This window comes from Astyanax mexicanus, chromosome 19 (assembly GCF_023375975.1).
Source record: "Astyanax mexicanus isolate ESR-SI-001 chromosome 19, AstMex3_surface, whole genome shotgun sequence".
In the NCBI taxonomy this organism is placed as follows: domain Eukaryota; kingdom Metazoa; phylum Chordata; class Actinopteri; order Characiformes; family Acestrorhamphidae; genus Astyanax; species Astyanax mexicanus.
In genome coordinates this window covers 2584784-2606825 of record NC_064426.1, presented here as the reverse complement: position 1 = coordinate 2606825, position 22042 = coordinate 2584784, and the positions used below count along the sequence as shown (strand labels likewise).

The following is a 22042-nucleotide window of genomic DNA, read 5'->3' as shown; positions in this document are numbered from 1 at the left end:
CATAACACTGCAATTTAGTTTTAGTTTTAGATTAGTTTTTGCTGGGGCTGATTGATTCCAAATATGTGAGATGAACCATTTTTATATGATATGTTGATTATTACACTAATTAAGGTAAGCAGAAGAAGTTTCATACTGAAAAAAAAATACTTTTAACTATTTTTTCCTAGATCTTCAAACTTTAAAACGGGTCAAATTGACCCGGATCATGAAAGGAGGATTAAACAGCAGGTGAACAAATATACCAGTGACCATCTCTAAACAAATATATGCAGTAAAATAAAAAAAGCATCTCCCTCTACTTACAGTTAGACTTGTTGTTTCAAATAATTTCAAAAGCATACATTTAACATGTATCCTGTGGTTTATTTAATATAAAACTTAATATGACTTTATAGTGGCTTTTTAGTGGTGGACAGGAGTTAGCATGGGCTCCCTAACTCCCTAACTGCCTAACTAATCTAGAAATGGTTGTTCTAAATTGCTTCAAGTATAAATAAATGAAATTAACCAGTGTCATCAGTGTGTTGGTCATCATTCCCTTTAAGAGCCAGGTGAGCTCTGACTTTGGCAGGTTTTTGCACGTTGTGCATTCATGCTGTGAAGCTACACCAGCATCTCATTTAAGGGAACAGCAATGTTATTTTATTATTTTATTCACTGTTATGTTTATTGTTAATGTAAAAGCTTGATTTGGATTGGACAGCTGACTAATGATAACTGTTGTCAGGGTTTTAATCGGTCAGTGGCGCACCTGTGACCTGTGTTTCCCACTGTTTCCCCAAGATAGAAACAAGCCAGAAACTGACCACCACGCCCAACAGTGTAGATACTGTATTTTCCTAAACTCTGATGCTGTTTCAAGACGTATGCACGATAGCAATGATAGATATGATAGATATGATATCTTATATGGTACAGAAGTTTATTCTGGCACAGAGGAATTCTCAGCTTTGGCACAGCCCTGCCATCAAGGTTCAGAACTTCATCTCATGCATCTATTCAGAGACAGGGCCAGCAGAGGTGAGCAGTGCTGGCAGGTATGTGGTGTGTGTTGACTCAGTGTCACCTCATTCACACCTGCGCTGAGCTGAGGCTCCGAGTGTTTAACGGCGCTGGGTTGGAGGTCTAACCACTGTGCTGCCACCATCTGCATGTGCCTTTTTGCCAATATCTGGATAACGAATCATCGGCATAAGTCACAAACGGTTCATCTTTAAAGAGCTGCTGAGGATGATTGATTTACACTATTGATGTTCTTTGAAATTACGTTTCTGAACTCATTGCATGGCTTTTTGGGGATGCTGCTTTTACCAATATAACTTCTATTCATCCATTCAGTCTTTCAGTAAAGCATATTTGTCAGTAAATTTTGGTATTTAGTGCCTCTCTGGTGGGTAGAATGGGTAATCGCACCGAGCATGCGGAAGAATTATTTTACTAAACTGGGCGGGTGTGATGCAGTCTCCTTTCAGAGCGGATGAATCCGATTCCAGGTTATGTTCAGTCAGAGAGAGAGAGAGAGAGAGAGAGAGAGCACTCTGTCAGAAACTTCACTCCTTTGTTTCTTTGGTTTTACTATGAGTAAATGATCTACTGAGCTCTGAGTTTCCTCTTCTGAAGTCCCCAATGCTCCACCAGCCGCTCGCGTTCAGTAAAACTGAGCCTGATCCTCTTTTAGAGGCTGTACGTGTGACGTAAGTATGTAAAGGCGCGTGAGGTGAATGAATATACAATATTAGGATTAGCAAGGATGGTGGTTCCAGCAAACTGGTACCATAATATGTTATCCTATTCCCCGCAGTTTAGAAACAAAAGAATACAGAATGCCACTTTAAAGAAAGTGTTGAACTAAACTGAACCTCAATTGAACCTGAAAATGAGCAGCTCAGAATCCGTCTTGTAGTCCTTCTGGTCTCAAAGATGATCTATTAAAGATGAAACCCATTACCAATATTTACAGTAGTTTTTTTTGTTGCCTGGCAAACCAGGCTAGAAAACAAGTAGAACTTATGTCATAATGCATTTTGGTCCATTATACACTAACTACTCACCCAAATCTACAGTAAGTCTAAGTCTAAAGTATAAATGTATGATCTTCTGTACAATTGTAGACTTATTAAAAACGTTAGGCCAAATTAAATCCAGATACACATTAATTAAGCGATTATTCAAACACACTGTGTGCTTTATAGTTTTGAAAACCTTCTACTTCAAACATTACAGCTTTCATCAAACAGTCTTTCGAGACACAGCTTTGTCACATCATTTATTTGTTGTACTTTCAAAGATGAGCAGCTATTTTGAAGCTTTTGGACCAATGACAGGACATCCAGTCTTCATAGAATATGACTAAAACATGTGTTCTTCAACTGTTTAATTAAATACTGTATATCCTGAAATACATGGAAGTGAATTGAGAGCTTCTCTCAAATGGTTTGCATTGGTGCTTGCATTTAGAAGGCAAATGCTGGGGTCACGGTTGGGTTCCATGTGATTATGATACGTACTGTATTAGATATGGTATGTATTATAAGTATATGAGTATAATAAAGAGTATTAAATTATAATAAATAATAACTGAAGTCTGGATCTTGCATTTTCCCATTTTATAGTACAGTAGTCTACAGGAGGGCGCCCACTGTTTCATGAACTTGCTGTACCTGAACATCCTGTTCACCTTGAGGAATTATTATCATGAACGCTTCTGGATTGATTGGCGGCACGCCTCCTTACTGCTCCACCAGCCTTGAATTTTCTCTAATGGTAGGCCTGGTGCGATTGCGGGGCCACGGATGCAGCAAATTGGCAGTTCCATCAACGCTCGCCTTCAAGAACCTGTCAAGACTAGAGACGAGCCGTGACCCAATATGGGCTGACCCCGGGTCCTGCTACCCTGTCTGATAGGGGTTCTGCAGAACAGCCTGGTTCTGAGACCACTGGGACATCAGGCTGCTGAATAACTAACAGCTACAGAGTGGATTAGCATGAGGCTAGTACTTAACCTAGAGCTCAGAACATCATAGACCTTCACACTTTTACCTTCAACCCATCATCTGACTCTCAATCTGCACATACTGACACTCTATTTATATCTGTGTTGGAAATTGGACAGGTCTAGTTAAGGTTTTTACACGTTTAATGGTTATTCAAGAGAACCTTTCACAGTGTGCTAAGGGTTAACCAAAAAGGAACCTGTCCAACTTTTAAAAAATAAGGGAAAGTCAGGCAATTTTATTGTGGGAATTCTCTGTTTTAAGACAACCACTCACATTCTGTTCTTCAAAAACATGCATGGTCAGTCTGGCAGATCTGGTTTTCAGTATAGTCTCTATTTTTTGCTTAGATTAGATCAAGCTTAGATTTAGGGTGAGTTTTTTTACCTGTTAAGGAGAAAATCAGCAGCTCATAATCTTGTAGTCTTGTAGTCCTTCTGGGCTCCAAGCTCTTCTGGGCTCTTATAATGCTGTACTTCAGCAGAGTGGCTTTACTGCTCCTTAATACCTGTTAAGGAGAAATTGAATTAAGTCTTGTAGTCCTTCTGGGATCCAAGTGGTCTGTGTTAAACTGCTACTGTGTTCCATACCTGGCAAACAGGGAACCTACACAAGCAGAATCTACTTCATTTTAAGTTGGGGAAGAGCGAGCACTACAAAGATGTTAATCTACACAGATTTCTCTCCTGAAAACTGTTTATTTGGGTGAGTAAAGCAATTCTGTTTATTTATTTAGATAGACTACAGTCTAATTTACTCGCCTCTGAATGGCAAAAGAGCTAGAGCTGTTGTTAGCGACTAATGCTAATGCTGCTGCACTCAGCCTTAGTGCTGGAGAAACATTATTGAAAACCCTTATAAAGCTGTACTTCAGCAGAGTAGCTTTACTGCTCCTTAATACCTGACTGGAAGAATTCATACATAAAAAGATAAAATTTAAGGATTTTAAGTGCACCTTATAGTTAGAAAAATACGGTAACTTAAATGTCTTATGATAGTAATCCAGTCACAACTGTACATAGATATGTTTCCATGTTTCTGTTTGTTCTTATCTAAGCGAACTTTAAGCGAAGTTCTGATCCTTTACAATGGGCTGTTCCGTAGCTGTGAAGTATTTACCCATTAAAGCTGACAGACCAAACACTTTTCCACACTTCCACAGCTCTGCAGTGGTTGCTGTCGGCTCCCTGCGCTCTGTAGCTCCGCCGTTGCCAAGCTTCGTTATAAACTGTCTGAAAGTATTTCTGGAGGAAAGTGTCGGGGCAGGAGCGGCAGCACTGATCCCAGATCAGCGTCCTCGGCGGCTGCACCCGAGCGACCCCTCGGAGACCGCATCTCATTAGAGCTTTAGAGGAGAAAGCAGCTCAGATTTTTATTCCCCTGACGGCTCTCCCGGACCACACACCACACTGCAGAGATTACCCCGGCCCCACCGCTTTGATATGTTCCCTAAAGCGCCTTGTCCGTTCGGTACACAGCCCGGCGTTTGATCCCGGGTCCGGGGCTGGAGTTTGTTTTTAACAGCAGCATTAGTGATGCCGCGCTGCTGCCGGCTCGGCCGGGAGACGCCCGCCGTCCGGGATCTTCTCTCAGACCGTCAAAATCAATACGAGTGCGAAAGGAGAATACCGAGACACCAATCACCTGCTCTGCTGTAGCAGCATGTGAGCAGCAACTAAGAAAATCCATAACAATCATCTGGCAGCACCATAGCAACCACCTGGGATATCATAGCAGTAACTAACCACTACGCAGCTTCATTGGAACCAAAAAAAAGCAACCATCTGAAATACCCTAGCAGTCAGAGTAGCAACTTAGCAAGTCCATAGCGATCACATAGCAGCACCATAGAAACCACCTGGGATACCATAGCATCCATCTAAGTCAGTAACCACTACGCAGCTACATTGGAAATAACAAGCCATCAGTTAGCAACCATTTGAAATATCCCAGCAATCAGTCTAGCAACTAATTAAGTCAATTTCAATCACTTTGCAGCATCATAGCAACCACATGAAGGCAGTTAACCATTAATCTGAACTTCATAGGAACCAACAAGCAGTCACTTAAAAACTGAATCTGAAATGCTTTTTTAACAAAATGTTTAGCAACTCCATAGCAACCACTGGAGATACCATAGCATCCATTTACATCAGTAACCACTGTGCAGCTCCATTGGAACCAAAAAGCAGTCACTTAGCAGCCATCTTACCATCTCTAAAATACCTTAGAAACCAGCCTCGCAACTAAGCAAGTCCATAATAATCACCTTGCAGCACCATAGCAACCACCTGTGATACTATAGCATGCATCTAAGTTAGTAAACACTAGTAACCACACCTGAAATTCATAGGGACCAACAAGCAGTCGCTTAAAAAAAACATAAAATACCTTTTTAACAAAATGTCTAGCAACACCATAGAAACCACCTGGGATACCATAGCATCAGTAAGTCAGTAACCACTACACAGCTCCATTGGAACCCACAAGAAGTCAATTAGCAACCAGCTGAAATACTGTAGCAAAATATCTAGCAACCACCTGGGATACCCTAGCAATCAGCCTAGCAATTGAGCAAGTCCATAACAATCAACTAGCAGCACCATAGCAACCACCTGTGATACCATAGCATTCATCCACTATGCAAGTCAGTTAACCACTAATCTGAACTTCATAGGATCTAGCAGCAACATAGTAAACAACTGGGATACTATAACAAACACCTGTGGTAACCACAGCAACCACAAAGCAAAACCATACCAATCACCTGGAATGCCTTAGCAGCCAGCCTAGCAACACCTTATCAACCACCAAGGATATTAGAGACACTACCCTTGCAACATCATTGCAAGCAACTATCGGGAAACTTAAGTAAAGACCTAAAACAAAGCACTAAAACAAGATCAACATCTGGGATACCACTGCAACCACTTAGCAACAGCATAGCAGCCACTCTGCAACCCTGTAGCACTTAAGCAACATCTGCTCACATCTAAACAACAACATACCATTCATACCAACAACCTAGACACAAAAAAAACAGCAACCCCTTACTGTACCAACACCATAGCAATGACCTGCCATACCATAGCGTCTACCTAGGAAGAAAAAAAGCAATCAACTTAGAGTTTAGGTTATATTTCACATACAAGTGGTTTAAAATTATGTAAATTAGCGTAATTCCTGGGATGCTGAGGTGGGCGTGTCCCTGCTTGGTTGGTATTGGTATCTTTGTTTGGGATCTTTGCCCAGGCTTCCTAAACCGATCCCTGTGAGAAGAGATTACGGAGACGCCACAGCTCGAGACACAATAATGTAATTAAAGCCCGCAATTGTTAGTCAAACGGTGCAGGGATGATATTTTCCGTTCAGTGTGGCGTTATTTAACGCGGACGCTCCGTTAATGTGTTTTAAATGCATTGTTTGTTTACGCCGGTAATGCAGCGCTAATGATAAACATCATTTCTGCCTTTGGGATGATAATGCAGGTGATGATGCTCATTATCTATAAGGTCAAGTGTACTGGTGCGGTGCTTCATCGCAGGAGTGCTCGCCGCTGTATGAGTGTGCGAGGGGGTGAGGGTGGGGGGAGGGTGTGAGTTATAAAAGTGAGCCTTTTTCTCACGGCGAGCTCGTTCTGAGGAGGAGTTTCATGCCTGTCCGTCGCGAGTCGTCCTCCTCGATCCGCTGCTGATGAATCTCGGCGCCCCGTCCGTCTGCTCCGAGCCCTAATTGAATTTCCCCGGTCACAATGAAAACACACTCTAACCTGCCAGCTTCAGCCTGCGCCTTTGATAAGCAAATGACCCCCGTGGAATTGAGGTCAGCGGCAGCGAAAACAAGAGCGAGGCAGAAAAATGAAAGGCTCTCGCTGAGACGAGCCCCAAATCGACTCCGCGAGGAACGAGCCCGGCGATGTTTATCCTGAGTTCTGGAGGGTCTTACACACAGAGGCGTCGTTTATGAACCACCGGAGGTAGACGTCCACCAGACCTGACTCAAACCCAAACACGGATCTTTTTACAGACAACCAATCATGGAGCTGACACGGGGGACAGGTGTCTAAACCCGGCCTCTGTTACGGTTCGGTTTTTGGTTTTAGGTTTACTGAGAATCAGGTTTGCAGGTTTGATCCTTGGAGACTGGACTAGAGAACTTCTAGGATGTTTTTTTAACACAGGCACTATTTGGTCAAGTTTGTTCTTTTTTATATATATCATTTTATTTTGAATTTTTCCCATTTTCTCCCCAATTTACATAGCCAATTACCCAACCCACTTACTAAGACTCCCCCTATCACTAGTGATGCCCCAACACACCAGGAGGGTGAAGACTAACACATGCTTCCTCTGATACATGTGAAGTCAGCCACTGCTTCTTTTTGAGCTGCTGCTGTTGCTGTAGCATTGCTGAGTAGCATCACAGCGCTAATGCTCGGAGAGTAAAAACACAGCGACTCGGTTCTGATACATCAGCTCACAGACACCCTGTGCTGCAGACATCACCGCAGGAGTGATGTGGGGAAGGAGCGCCATCTACCCACCCGGAGGGTGCAGGGACAATTTTGCTCCCTCTGAGTGCCGGCAGCTTAATGGCAAAGCTGCATGAGCTGGGGTTTGAACCTGCGACCTCCCGCTCATAGTGGCAGCACTTTAGATCACTGGATTGCTTGGCGCCCCTCTGTTTTGTACTTTTAGTACAAAAACAAGTTTTTCTATAAGCCAAAATCATCAACAATAAAAGAAATAAACACTTAAAATAGATCACTCTGTGTTTAATACATCTATATAATATATGCGTTTGTATAGTAACTTTTCAACTTTTTCTTTTTTTATGATGCACCTGTACTTCCTGTATAGATAAAGCTACAGAATGAAGCAGTATAAAGCAGGTCGAGTGTGTGCTGATAACCGAAGTTATAAATGAAGTTTATTTCAGTATTACAGTGTGATTATTTACTGGATAAAAGCAGCGTGAGGCTCAGTAGCAGCAGTCAGTAGCTGTAGATGTGGGATCAGTGGAGCTCTGCTGCAGATCGCTATAGGGCAGTGGGCCTCAGGGCATTGTGGGTGTTGTTTAGCATGTCTTGAAACATCACAGGAGGGAGTAAACTTGGCGAGTGGGAATGATTTTGGTGCTTTTATCGATTTTTTATCGCTCAGATTTAGTTCCCAGTGTTTTTTGTGATTACAGAGCGAAGAGGGAGGTTTTTATAACAGCAGGATTATTATTTAATATAGCAGCAAATTAGCAGAGTGTGGGTTTATGTACTAAAACTGTTCTGTTTATTAAATTTTACATGTTAGTTTCCCCTTTTTATTACATTGGAAATAGTGTAACAACCATGTCATTGATTTAAAGTGCATTTGTATGTTGGTCTAATGAAAAATTGTGATTTCTGGTTCAAAACTATTTTTCTCAGTTTGCCTTACAGCAAATATTTTCCCTATTAAAACAACTTAAAATAAATATTTTTTACTTCATTTCAGAGGTTATGACATCACATCAGATCACACTTCCCATTGGTTTCCATCACCACTATTACACGTAAAGGGTGTGGCCTCCCTCACCATCATTGTGAAGAGAACTTAAAAATGTTTTATATAGTGGCTAAATGCTTGTTTGCAGTGTTGTAGGCTGTCAGAGCAAGTTACTGTTCTCATAGTTGTGTTATTGCACAGTTGTACTGTCTTTCTGCGGCCAATTAAAGAATGAAAAGTTTTTTAGCCTTAACTGTTACTTAGTATTAGAGTATTAACTCATTTCGAGTTATTCAACATTATTTAATAGGTTTAATAATAATTGTGACTATAGAAAATAATATAGAAAAAAAACTATAGAAAAAAAATATATAAATACTTAATTGAACTTACAACATATTGAGAAATGTCTAAGTATATTTATGTACTTACTTAAAATATATTAAAAGCACATTAATTTTATGCCTTCATCAAATGTTTGAAAGTAAACTTTGATTATACTTTTTTAAAAAGTACAAAATAGTGTATTTAAATAAATAGAGTACTATGCAGTACACTTTTAATTTAATGTAATTCTAAATACTTCCAAATATACTTTTGTACATTTTTAGCAAAATGTGTTAAAAACAACTGTTACAGTAGTTCACTTAAAGGACAATGTATCATATAACTGTTTAGAAGATAAATTAAATTACTACTACTAATTAAAACAATTAAAGGTAAATTTGTAACACGCTAAAAATTGTAGTACAGTATATTAAAATATATTTTTATACCCAACAAAGTATACTAGAAGTGTGCTACTTACAAAGGACAGGAACAAGAAGCATATTTGTACTCTAATGTAAATATAGATCACATATATTTAACATTAATTCTTAGTACATATACTCTAATATACCTGGTGTATAATAAAGAGTGATACAGTTGTAATACTCTGTATTAAATGTATTATAATTTTACTGTAAGCATATATAAAATATGGGGTTTCATACATGAAGTAGTTTAAATGTTTAAATGTTACTTAAGTATATTTAATATAGTAAAGTAAACTTTAAGCACAATTTAAGGAAGACTTTTGTACTATTTTTATACTGTAATTAAACTACAAAAAAATTAGTTCCATTTTAACACTCTTTAAATATATTGGTTAATAATAATATAATGTGTCACGTCTTGGCCTCGTCTCGTGTCTCTGTGTGTCTTCCCCACGTGACCTGTGCTCCCCTGTGTCTCCCGTCTCAGTACTTTTCCACCTGTGTCTCATTTGTAGCTCCGCCCCTTCCCCAGGTGTTTCTAATTATTGTGTGTTTCCTGTTTCTTTAAATAGCCCTCCTCTGCCACTTTGTCTCCGTCGGTCTGTGCACCTTCCCCTGTCGTTCGTCTTTCTCTGTGTTTCATTGCCTCTGTTCCTCGCGCCTTAGTCTCTGTGTTTATCTCTAGTTTTATGTTTCTAGTTTCCTGTTTATTTCCGTCTCCCTAAGCTCCTTGTATATATCCCTGCTTTGTGTTTATTTTCTAGATTAGCTACTTGTATTTATTCCGTTAGTTTATCATAAGTACTTCTTGTTTGTTTAGGTTTATGTTCTCTAGTTTCACTCGTTTGTTTTGGTTTTTGATTATTCGTTTATCTTGGTTACATGTTTACGTTACTTGTTTCATTGTTTATTTGTTATTTATTTATTAAATCATTCATTTACCCTTACCTGCATTTGTGTCCGCCTCCTCGTCTCCCTGCCTGGGTCTCCGTGACATAATGTGGATACAAGAACACTTTAGTGCACTGTAGCTTTATAATAATGCTTAGTATATCATTTTTGAATAGCATGAACGATATTATACCCTAAAATATTGTTTTTCATTACATAGCTACTATTTATTTTACTTTAATCATGGATATATGGATATATATGGAGCTCATTGTTAGTATCATAACATTCTGGATCATTGACTTCTGATAAAAATTCTTGTATTTTTAAATATCTCAGTTTAAGGGTGTGCCATATAATGCCTTATCGTATGCAACAATAAAGTTATTTAAAAATATATATATTTTGTTGCAGTAGTGTATTCTTGAGATATTTTTGTTAAAATACCATGGAATATCGTGATATTATTTTAGGGCCATATCGCCCACCCCTAATGATTAGTATACTTTAATACACTTTTTATTTCACTAGGGTTGTAGAAAGCTGCACGGAAATCCCTGGAATATATAAAGTCCTAGTCTGTCTGAAGGGCGTCTGATTAAATTAAACTAATTGAATATTGCTTTGATCAGGTCGGTCAGGTGAGTGTCAGGGATGAGCAGGGATGAGCAGCAGGTATCTGTGGGGTATGACAGCGCTGCTGCAGATCTCATATCAGAACCTGATGCCCATCAGTGGCACATTACGCCCCGGCTGATCTGATCTGAGGCTGATAAAGTGATGAGCTGTTAATGAGCTGCTGTCTCTGATAAGCAGCTCCGTCTCGAGCCGGACCAGAACACCTGTCTCAGCGCTGCCAGGTGCCGGGTGCCGGGTGCCGAGTGCCGGGCTGCTGCCGGTTCTGGTTCGGTCCCAGCTGGTCAGTTTATGCTGATTAATTTAGAGAGGATCTGTCTTGTTTATTCTCCTCTCAGCAGCTACAGCAGATACAGACACTCAGCCCAGGATCATCATCCTCTCATCTCTGTCTTATTTTAATTTATACTGTTATCTCTCTATCTGCTCATCCCTGGAGCTTCACAAACTCCGCCCACACTCCGCTCCATCCACCCTCCCTCAGGAGCATCATTCCAGCTGAAGGTGCTGCATATATATAAGTGTGTGTGTGTGTGTATAGTGTGTGTGTGTATAGTGTGTGTGTGTGTGTGTGTATAGTGTGTGTGTGTGAGACAGAGAAAAACACAGTGCTGAAGTTCTAGAACCACTAATCAGCAGCACCTCAAAGAGAGAAAGCGAGACAGACTGAGAGAGATACTGTAAAAAGAGAGAGAGAGAGAGAAAGAGAGAGAGAGAGAGATAGACTGTAAAAGAGAGAGTGATACTCTAAAAGAAAGGAAGAGAGAGATACAGAGAGAGAGAGAGAGGAAGACTGTAAAAGAGAGAGTGAGAGACTAAAAAATAATAGATACTGTAAAGAGAGAGACTGTATAAGAGAAAGAGAGAGAGAGAGAGACTGTAAAAGAGAAAAAGAGAGAGTGAGAGAGAGAGACTGTAAAAGAGAAAAAGAGAGAGTGAGAGAGAGAGACTGTAAAAGAGAAAAAGAGAGAGAGAGAGAGACTGTAAAAGAGAGAAAGAGAGAGACTGTAAAAGAGAGAGAGAGCCAGAGAGAGAAAGACTACAACAGTGACAGAGAGATACTGTAAAAGAGAGACAGATTGTATGAGTGAGAGAGAGAGAGAGAGAGAGAGAGACTGTAAAAGAGAGAGTGATACTCTAAAAGAAAGGAAGAGAGAGATACAGAGAGAGAGGAAGACTGTAAAAGAGAGAGTGAGAGACTAAAAAATAATAGATACTGTAAAGAGAGAGACTGTATAAGAGAAAGAGAGAGAGACTGTAAAAGAGAAAAAGAGAGAGTGAGAGAGAGAGACTGTAAAAGAGAAAAAGAGAGAGAGAGAGAGACTGTAAAAGAGAAAAAGAGAGAGAGAGAGAGACTGTAAAAGAGAGAAAGAGAGAGAGTGAGAGAGAGAGACTGTAAAAGAGAGAGAGACGAGAGAGTGAAAGAGAGGGAAAGACTATAAAAGTCAGAGAAAGAGAAAGAGAGAGGCTGTATGAGTGAGAGAGATAGAGAGAAAGACTGTAAAAGAGAGAGAGAGCCAGAGAGAGAAAGACTACAACAGTGACAGAGAGATACTGTAAAAGAGAGACAGATTGTATGAGTGAGAGAGAGAGAGAGAGAGAGAGAGAAAGAGAGATGGCAAATTGGATGAAATGAATACAAAATACAGACAGAAAACAAAAATAATTTCAGCAACCAAAACTATTTGGCTTAAAAAAATGCACTGAAACGAAACTAATAATTCATACAGTATAATGATGTTTTCTGTGAAAAAACGAGATTCATATATTCATGCTTTTTTTTATTCCGTGGTAAAAAGTGGCAGAAGGATAAAAAACCTGTGGGAAAAAAATGTGTTTGGTGTTCTGCATTTAGCCAAACCTCTTAGTTAATTTGGCGTTTCCAATTTCAGCTAAAACCTTTTTATAGAAAAAGAATGAGAAAGAGAAAGAAATAAAACAAGTGGAGAAAGAGTAGAGAGAAAGAGAATGGAAGCTGAGCCTCAACAAACACGGGTCAACTGCGGACTGATATCAGCAACAAATGATAATACAGGCCAGCCAATCAGAACAGAGCCCAACAGTGCCCTGTTTTACTGGGAAACTCAAGATTCCTTAGTTTAATGATTATATTCTGCAGCGTTTACTACCACTAACTGTATCTAGCGCTAGTAGCTAATGCTGCGTTTAGCAGCTAATGCTAATGCTGCTGCACCTAGCCTTAGTGCTGGAGAAACTTCACTGAAAACTCACCCTTAGATGAAATATTGTAAATCTAAGCTTAGTGGCAATAAATGGAAGTGCATTACTCACCCAAATAAACAGTTTTAAAGAGATAAATCTGTGTAGATTAACATCCAGTGGAAAGACCTGCTGAATTAGAAGGGAAACATGGCAACTTCCATGTTCCTTACTATTGTATTGTACTTAAAATGCGCCTCATATTACAGTGCACCTTATAGTCCGTAAAATACGGTATGTTTGAATGTTTGCAATGCTGTATTAAACTATTTCTCTTTTAGAAAATTCACTTTTCAGTGATCTGAGCCCATTTTAGGCTTTTAGTTTTTTATGGGCCCTTTCAGTCTTTTCCGGCCCCTAATGAGTTTGTGTGGGTACGGGAGTGATATGTGCCGTCCGTGGGTGACGGGGAGCTCCCGGCTCCGTCTGCATCTGAAATGTGGCCCTCTGTCTCTGCTTCAATTACGGTCTGACTGCCTGACCTCCCCCCGATCCACAGGGAAGGTTGGCAGAGCGACCCCGGCGAAGGGCTCCAGGGTGAAGATTATAATGGCTTTTCCAACCCGAGACCGAGCTTCTGCTTAATCACTGGTTTTAAACATTCACACGGCCGTGTTTTACGCCTTATCATGCAGCTTGATCAGCCAGCAACTAAACCTGAGCTTTAGAGGAATAGTTTAGTCAAATTTCCCCTCAGACAAAAAAAAAAGAGACAGTCGGAAAAGACAAAAGACGTCCAGAAAACCACCGTTGGGTTAATGAGATCCACATACTGCTGCTGTCGTCTCCATTAGGAACCTCTACAACTCTCTACAAGTTGAGCCGTCTCACATGTTACAGAGTTATATGAAGCCCCATGTGTACCGCTCTAACAAAAAATTACTTTAAAACGATGAGTTTCTTTGATTTTACCTAATTGAATAAAGACCTCTGGAATATAATCAAGAGGAAGATGGATGATCACAAGCCATCAAACCACCAAACTGAACTGCTTAGATTTTGGACCAGGAGTAAAGCAGCATAAAGTTATCCAAAAGCAGTGTGTAAGACTGGTGGAGGAGAATATGATTCAGGAATAAGCTGGTCTATATTCAGTATATTCAGGTAGTCAGCTGTTTTTATTCTTTCAGCACATACTGTTGCTGAACCTAAACCTGCAGATCAACTGCCGCATCAACCAACCAACCCCACATCATTTACTTACTTACATCCAGGTGGTGATTTTTTTTCTTTTCTTTGGCCAGATTTGCATATTTACTAGTGTATATAATATGAATGATCTTATATTGTTGTTTACAGCTATATACCATTGTATTGGACAGACTCTAAATCCCATAGGGTTTCAGGGAAGCTCTGAATATAAAATTAGAGGTAAATATAGGAAAAAAAAAACAAAAAGAGAAAGAGAGAGAGAGAAAGAGAGAGGCGAGGAAACGGGATGCAATTATGAAAGCAATCAGGGTTTGAAATGGCTTTTCACTCAAAGCATTTCGGAGCCGAGCCCTCGTAATAATTGTCTTTTGCATTTTGCGGCGAACGGTAATTAATACACCCAAAAAAGCGTTACATTTCGCGTGACACGCTTTGCATATACACCACGCGGCCTCTCTCAGAGAGCGCGACAGCACAGCGGCGCGACGGCGGCGCTGCGAGAGCTCAGGCTGTGGGAGGGGAGGCTCTGTTCGCTGGAAGCCGAGAGAAACCAATTGGGTTGTTGACACTCGGAGTGAGACAGGTTCAGATCTAATAGTAATCACGTGTTCCTGCGCTCTGCCAGCATGCCATTATGAAGTGTGTGTGTGTGTGTGTGTGTGTGTGTGTATATATGTGTATGTGTGTGTGTGTGTGTGTGTGTATATGTGTATGTGTGTGTGTGTGTGTGTGTGTTTGTGTGATTTTTTTTCTCTTTTTCCAATATGCCACATCACTCTCTCCCTGCGTATTATTCCCTTCCAACACAGAGACACAAATAAAATTAAAGGGCCCATATCCAACATTTCTCTTGTTTTATGTTAATGACCTCTCTTCTCATTGGCTGACACAGTTACACTCAACAGAGTATAGTAGTTAAAAATTAGCACAGTTTTAATCACTGCATTGTTTGGTTTGAGATCACCCTCTGAATGTGATTGGTTCCAGTCAATGCATCATATATTCTAAGCCCTCCCATTGGCTGTGGTTGATTCTAATCAAAGTGATTGGAGCTAATTACTGCTTTGTTTGTTTTAAGACTTCCTGTAAACTATGATTGTGATTGGTTCTAATTACTGTATTGTTTCTTCTGAGACCTCCCCACTGATTGTGATTGGTTCTACTCACTGCTTTGTTTCTTCTGAGACCTCCTCTTGAGTGTCATTGGTTTTAATCACCGCCTTGTATGTTCTGAACCCTTGCCCAGAGTGTAATAAACTCTAATATATCACTGCATACTTTGTTCTGAGACTGTGGTTGGTTCTAAACTCAGTCTGGCTCATTCTGCGATTGGTTCTAGTCACCACATTGTGACTCAATGTGGTGAATCAATCACTGCATGATTTATTCAGATCTCCCCTTGACTGTGATTGGTCAAATTCTTCAAGGTGAATCAAACTGAACATAGCCTTGCTTGTTCTGAAACTTTGCTCAAACTGTAGTTGGTTCTAATCAATCACTATATAATTTGTTATGAGACTGTGATTGGTCCTAAACTCAATATGACTCATTCTGCTCACTGCATTGTATGTCGATACTGTAATTGGTTCTATCACTGCTAGGTATTGGTTCTATCACTGTCAATATACGAACGCGCCAATGTCAGAGCTCACCTGACTCTTAAAGGGAATGACGACTGGCACTCTGATTGGTTTATTTCACGCTACGACCAAAATTAACCACATTTATGATTATTTAAGAGAATTAGTACACGCCTTATGCACATTTTAAGTCGTGCAATGCATATTTTTGCGCCCAAATTCAGTTGTGCCATGTGCAATTGAATGCTGCGCTATAGATCATTAAAATAGGGCCCTTAATGTTGCCTGTGCCACCTGCCCGCATCTGCACAGAGTGTTGCTTTCTAACATAACAGCGTGGAGATGTGGGTCAGCTCACCTGCTCTGCAAAAAATATCCAACCGCAGAGCTCCTGAGGAGGAGCTGGCCGACGTCCATGAAGCTTAAACATGTGGAGCTGAAAAAGCACAGTAAAGCTTCTTTACAGTGAAAAAGAGAGAGAGAGAGAGACAAAAGACTAGAGAGAGAGATAGAGAGATAGCAGGAGGGAGGATGGTGGGATGGGCCGAGCGAGAGAGACGTGGGCATCTTCAAGGTCAAGCTTTTGTATTAGGAGATGAGCGATAGCTGGAGGCGAGATATCACAGAGTCTGGGAGATCATTTTTCATTGCATTTTCTTTGTCTAAACGCCCCCCCCCCCCCCCCGTATCCCCCCCCCCCACCACCACCAGCACCACCACCACCACCAACACCACCACCACCACCAGCATCAGCATTACTAGTACGCCTTCTACTAAAAACACACACACACACACACACACACTCTCCGTCCAGCAGCAGAATGTATAATGCGTGACAGCGCTGTTCTTCCCTGCTTAACTCTGATGACGTTCATTCATAATTGTCAAAAACGGAATTATGCTGTCGGACGGCGTCACGCTGCTCCTGTGGAGATTACTCAATCAGCCGGGGTGTCTGACAGACTGTCACAATATGGAAAGAGTTTTTTATGATTTTTTAATCTTTTTTCTTCTCATTTCGGATTCATTTAGGCTTTAATAAGACGCCGGTCTGTCAGCGCCTCGCTCGTGTGTAAACGTATACAATCAGCACTGGATACATCCTCCACAAAACTCACTAAACCATCAGTCATAACATTAAAGCTATTAAAGTCTGCTATGGTCTTGTTGTGGTTTAAGTGTTGTTGGTCCTAACATGTTGGTAGGTGGTTGCTATGGTGTTGCTTTGTTATAAATGTGTATTTCTTGTTAAGGTGTTGCTCGGCAGTCTCTTTGATTTTGCTATGTGGTTGCTAAGGTGTTGCTGTGGTATAAGTGTTGTTGGTCCTAACATGTTGGTAGGTGGTTGCTAAGGTGTTGCTATGTTATCAATGTGCGTTTCTTGTTAAGGTGTTGCTCGGCAGTCTCTTTGATTTTGCTATGTGGTTGCTAGGGTGTTTTTGTGGTTTAAGTGTTGTTGGTCCAAACATGTTGTTAGGTGGTTGCTAAGGTGTTGCTATGTTATAAATGTGCGTTTCCTTTTATGGTGTTGCTCAGCAGTCTCTTAGATTTTGCTATGGGGTTGCCAGGGTGTTGCTGTGGTTTAAGTGTTGCTGGTTTTAAGATGTTGTGGGGTGGTTGCTAAGGTGTTGCTATGTTATAAATGCGTGTTTCTTGTTAAGGTGTTGCTCAGCAGTCTCTTAGATTTTGCTATGTGGTTGCAAATATTTTGCAATGGTATACATGTGCTTGTTCCTTAGATCTTGCGGGGTGGTTGCTAAGGGGTTGCTATGTAATAGATGTGTTTTGCTTGCTAAGGTGCTGCTCAGCAGTCTGTAAGGCTTTGGTTTGTGGTTGTTAAGGTGTTGCTCAGAAGGCTCTAAAACGTTGGTCTGTGTTTGCAAATGTTTTGCAGTGGTATTCATGTGCTTGTTTCTTAGATGTTGCTGGGTGGTTGCTTAAGGTTGCTAAGGTAAAGCACCGTTGTTGGTTGCTAAGTTGCTGCCTAATGTTTACTAAGGTTTTGCTATAGAACAGTTGGTGGTTGCTAAGGTGTTGCTCAGTAGTCTCTAAGGCTTTGGACTGTGGTTGCTAAGGTATAGCACACTTGTTGGTTGTAAAGTCATTGCTTGGTGTTGCATTGATAGGTGATGGTTACGTTGCTACACTTTAGCGGTTGGTTGCTACATGTTGCAAGGGTGTTGCTAGTTTGTAGCAACAGTGGTTGCTATGGTTTTGCTCTGGTTTAGACTAATATTAGCCTCCATAAAGTTTTCTAGTAAATGTGGGGTTTTAAAACCTTTGGTCAAAAGGTGGTATTCTCCACTATTGGTCCACTTTTCATTTTTATGGGGGGAAAAAAACATTACGATTACTTAGGAAAAACTGAAAATCAGATCAGTTAAACGAATAACACAGTAAATCTTCAAGTTTAGGTCTAGAATTGTTTGTAACATTTGTAGACACATTAGTATTTTGGCCAAAATTAGCTTAGTGGCCTAAAAACTCTGAACGGTTGCTTTTTTTGTCCGGGTATTAAAGAGTTAACCATGTTTATACCTGTCCTCTCCTCTCCTCTTCTCCTTTCTGTAGGTCTCCCTGTGATGCAGGTGAAGATTGACATCTCCAGGCAGCAGGTGGAGAAAATCTTCGGCCTGGAGGATTTCTGGTGTCAGTGTGTGGCCTGGAGCACTACAGGAACCCAGAAGAGCCAAAAGGCTTACGTGCGAATCGCCTGTGAGTTATCCTAACACGTCTGGACGAGCCAAGCGCTCCGAATCTGGGGCAGGAGTTTGGAGAGAAGGGAAGAAGGGAGGAAAGTGCAGCTTGTCAGAATGTCCGGGGGAGAAAAACGCTCAGAATTCAGCGAGGCTCGGGCTGGAGGATCTTCGCCTCGGCGCCGGGTCTGCGGCGGATTTACGGCTCTTCCAATCCGGCGCTTGATACGCTCTCGAATAAAAATGATTTCCAAATTGCATTTAGTCCAATCAATCCGAGCACTTCAGCCTCAGCCTGCGCTCCCCGAGGCTGATGGGTTTGTATGACTTATTTAACGTTTTTGATTGGGAAGTTTGATCAAAACCAGCCCGTGGCGTGGTTAAGCCGCTAATCTGCGATGTAACACGCGGTAATTGCCTCGAGAGGCCACACAGTTTCCATATCTAGCAGCGCGATAATGCGATTAGGCTCCAGGAAGCCCTGTGGCCGCTTCGCTTTAGGAGGGATATCATCCCCGGAAGTGAGGGAAAGCAAGAAAGACAGAGAGAAGGAGAGAATATGGGAGTACAGTGGGAGAAAGTCCCTTTCGACAAGCCGCATTCGCAACCCAAAAAACAATGATGAAAGCGCCTCGCAATCAGAGCGCGGATTTACGGCGCACAATGCGTACAGTGCATCTGCCCGGCGTACAAAGCGTGCAAAGCATTCAAAGCGTGCAAAGAGCGATATCGCTCCCCACCTCGGCCTCAGATCCAAGAAATAAAGCAAGCAAGAAAGAAAAAAAAGCCATTAAAGTGGCTGTGATTCCTTTTTTTATTTATTTATTTATTTCCCTTTTTTCTTTTCCGATTTTTTTTTGAACAACCTCCCCTCTATTAATCTGCTCATAAACATGCATCGTTTAAAACCGGGATGTGGCGCCCGCCGAACCGCTGAAAGGAACATGACCCCCCGCGGACGCTTTAAACTCAACCTCGCCGCCGCCGCCGCCGCCGCCCCGCCTTCAAAGTCACGGAAGTGTTGGATGAGGACGGTGTCTTTTTTTCATTTTATTTTGTACTGTTCCTTACCTCCCACGACCGCGCTGCCCCGCGGTGCCGCCCGCACCCGTTAAATCCAGTTTAATTAAATCGAGCGCGGCTGAGCCCTCTTCACCGCTCAGCGCTCGGCACGGACTGATTGCGATGGACAGGCATGACATGGGCTTTTTTTAACCGGCGAAATGACTAGCGGTGATGTCTTCATCCAGAGCGGCTGGTTATAACCAAAGCTATAGTAACTCTGATGAACCTGTGTTCCTCAACAGCATGGAGCGTCCCATCTCCAAGGGTCCTGTCTCCAAGAGTCTCTTTTTTTTGTTGGAGTGAGTGTCTTTACTGTCCAGAAAATAAGGCTTTCTACTAGATTTATGGTTTAAATCCCCGTTATGCAGCTTGCCATCAGCTGCCAGAGCCTTGAGAGAGCACTCATACTAGATTTCTACTGTTGGTACAAAGTACAAAGTCACTCCAATGGTTCTTTAAGAGTCCTTAACTGGAGGGATAGGTCTAAAAGTACTGTTGAGCTGTCACAACAAAACAACAAAAGAAATATTTAACTGAGCATGAACGAGCAGGTCAGTTTCCTCTGCTGAGAAGTGTTGCACATGTCCAGGTAGCTGTGCCATTAAAATAGCAATCCACCAAAGTCAGAGCTCACCTGGCTCTTAAAGGGAATGAGGAGCAAGTGACACACTGATTGGTTTATTTCACATTTAGAAGAATAAATGCATGCCTTGTGAGAATTTAAAGCTGTAAAAGGTGTACTTTTCTCGTCGATATGATAGCAAAAACTTACTGACATGCCCTAAATCAAGCTGCACAGCGCACAGTTGACGCTTGACGACTCGCCTGTAGATCACTAAAATAGGGCTCACAATCTTGAAACCCACCTCATCTTACTAGATGAATGAATACTCAGGTGAGTTTGAGTAGATCTTAAGAGCTACGCCCACTCCTACCACACCTCAGCCAGTCAGCCGCTAGTTTCTCCGCCTCAGCGCTGCGCAGTAACGGATATTCCACAAGGGCAGCTGTCTCCGTAGGCGCCTCTTCGCTCAAGCCGTCCTCCATTACACCAGTCGTAAACATTTATGCAAAGATTGTTTTGAAAGCATTTTACCGTCCATTGCCACTATGACTCAAACCGTCTTTATCAGCAGTAACGTAATTTGGAGGACCAAATGCAATCTGACTCGCATCAACACTTGTCTCGGTAGCCTGCGGGCTGGAGGGGCGAGCGGATACCCCACTGTAGAGTGGTGTTTGTGTTTGTGGGTGGAGGGGCGGGGGAGGAGGGATAATGCAATTGCTCTCAGTTGATGCTTGGCCCCGGGGCTTCAGACAGCCATTCTCCAACGCAGCCAAGCAACACCAAATAAGCACCGGGCCCTGCGCCGCCCGTGCGCTCTCTCAGCTCCCAAACAAACAAACAAACAAACGCCAGCTTAAGAACACACCTGGTTCTGGGAAATCTCTCTTTCTTTACTGTTATGAACCATATACAACAATTACCACTTCAGTTTCTGAATCAGTTTCTCTGGTTTTGATATTTATAGGTTTATGTTTGAGTAAAATGAACATTGTTGTTTTAGTCTGTAAACTACAGACAGCATTTCTCCCAAATTCCAAAATGCAATATACAAGATTTTTTTTAAAAGACTCCGCCTCTTTTAGAACTGCTGATGATGCAGCATTGCCGAGTAGCATCACAGTGCTACTGCAACGCTCGGAGGTTCTGATACATCAGCTCACAGACGCAGCCTTGTGCTGATCCACATTACCCTTCGGAGTAATGAGGGAAAAGAGCGCCATCTACTGTATGCACCCAGAGAGAGCAAGGCCTATAATTGTGCTCTCTCAGGGCTCTGGCAGCTGATGGCAAGCTGCCGATCAAGCTGCATGACTAGGATTCAAACTAGCAATCTCCTGAATATTGTGGTAGCACTTTAGACCACTGGACCACTCGGCGCCCCATTATTATACACTCTTATTGCTGAGGGCTATGCAACTTACTTTAAGTAGTTGAGTTACAGTACATACAAAGTAATGCAACTAAATTCCAACAATCAAACACTTTCAATAAAAAATCCCTTGTAATATAAAAAAAAAAAACAATGGGGATGGCCTTGTTCTACGAGAAATCTTACATCTTACAAACTTGCAATGTTGCTTAGAGAGTGCTAAGTGGTTAAGTGGTGAAATAGTTAAGTGGATTGGGGTTTACACAGTTCTGAAACAAAAGAAAGCTAATTTTTCAATTACAGAACACTCCCAAGTAACACCAGCAAAATGTTTTGCTTAGCCTGAAGCGCTAATTGGCATTCTTGTGGTTCACAGATCTGAGGAAAAACTTTGAGGAGGAGCCGCTGGGTAAAGAGGTGGCGCTGGACCAGGAGGTGCTACTCCGCTGCCACCCTCCGGAGGGCGTGCCAACGGCTGAGGTGAGTGTGAGCCGAAAGATCGTTATTAAAGCTAATTATCCCGCTAGTTGATTTATCCGTGCGGCCGGCGATATTTCCCCGGCGTGTAGCGGCGTGGCGTCTGTCCTGTCAGCTGGACACGGGCGAGAGTCTCGGCTCTCTGCTTCTGGCA

At 41.7% G+C, this 22042-nt stretch overlaps 2 protein-coding genes across 9 annotated transcripts in view; one reads left to right on the top strand and one right to left on the bottom strand.

Moving 5' to 3' along the window:
• pdlim7 (PDZ and LIM domain 7) overlaps positions 1-22042 on the bottom strand; it is a 392569-nt gene that overhangs the window by 205249 nt on the left and 165278 nt on the right. The window lies entirely within an intron of this gene.
• unc5a (unc-5 netrin receptor A) overlaps positions 1-22042 on the top strand; it is a 314174-nt gene that overhangs the window by 195680 nt on the left and 96452 nt on the right. For all 7 annotated transcript variants that reach the window (XM_049467740.1, XM_049467739.1, XM_022676271.2 and 4 more), the window contains exons 3-4: positions 18285-18428; positions 21788-21891. In XM_049467740.1, coding sequence (XP_049323697.1) covers positions 18285-18428; positions 21788-21891 — 248 coding nt within the window. The remainder of the gene's footprint in view (positions 1-18284; positions 18429-21787; positions 21892-22042) is intronic.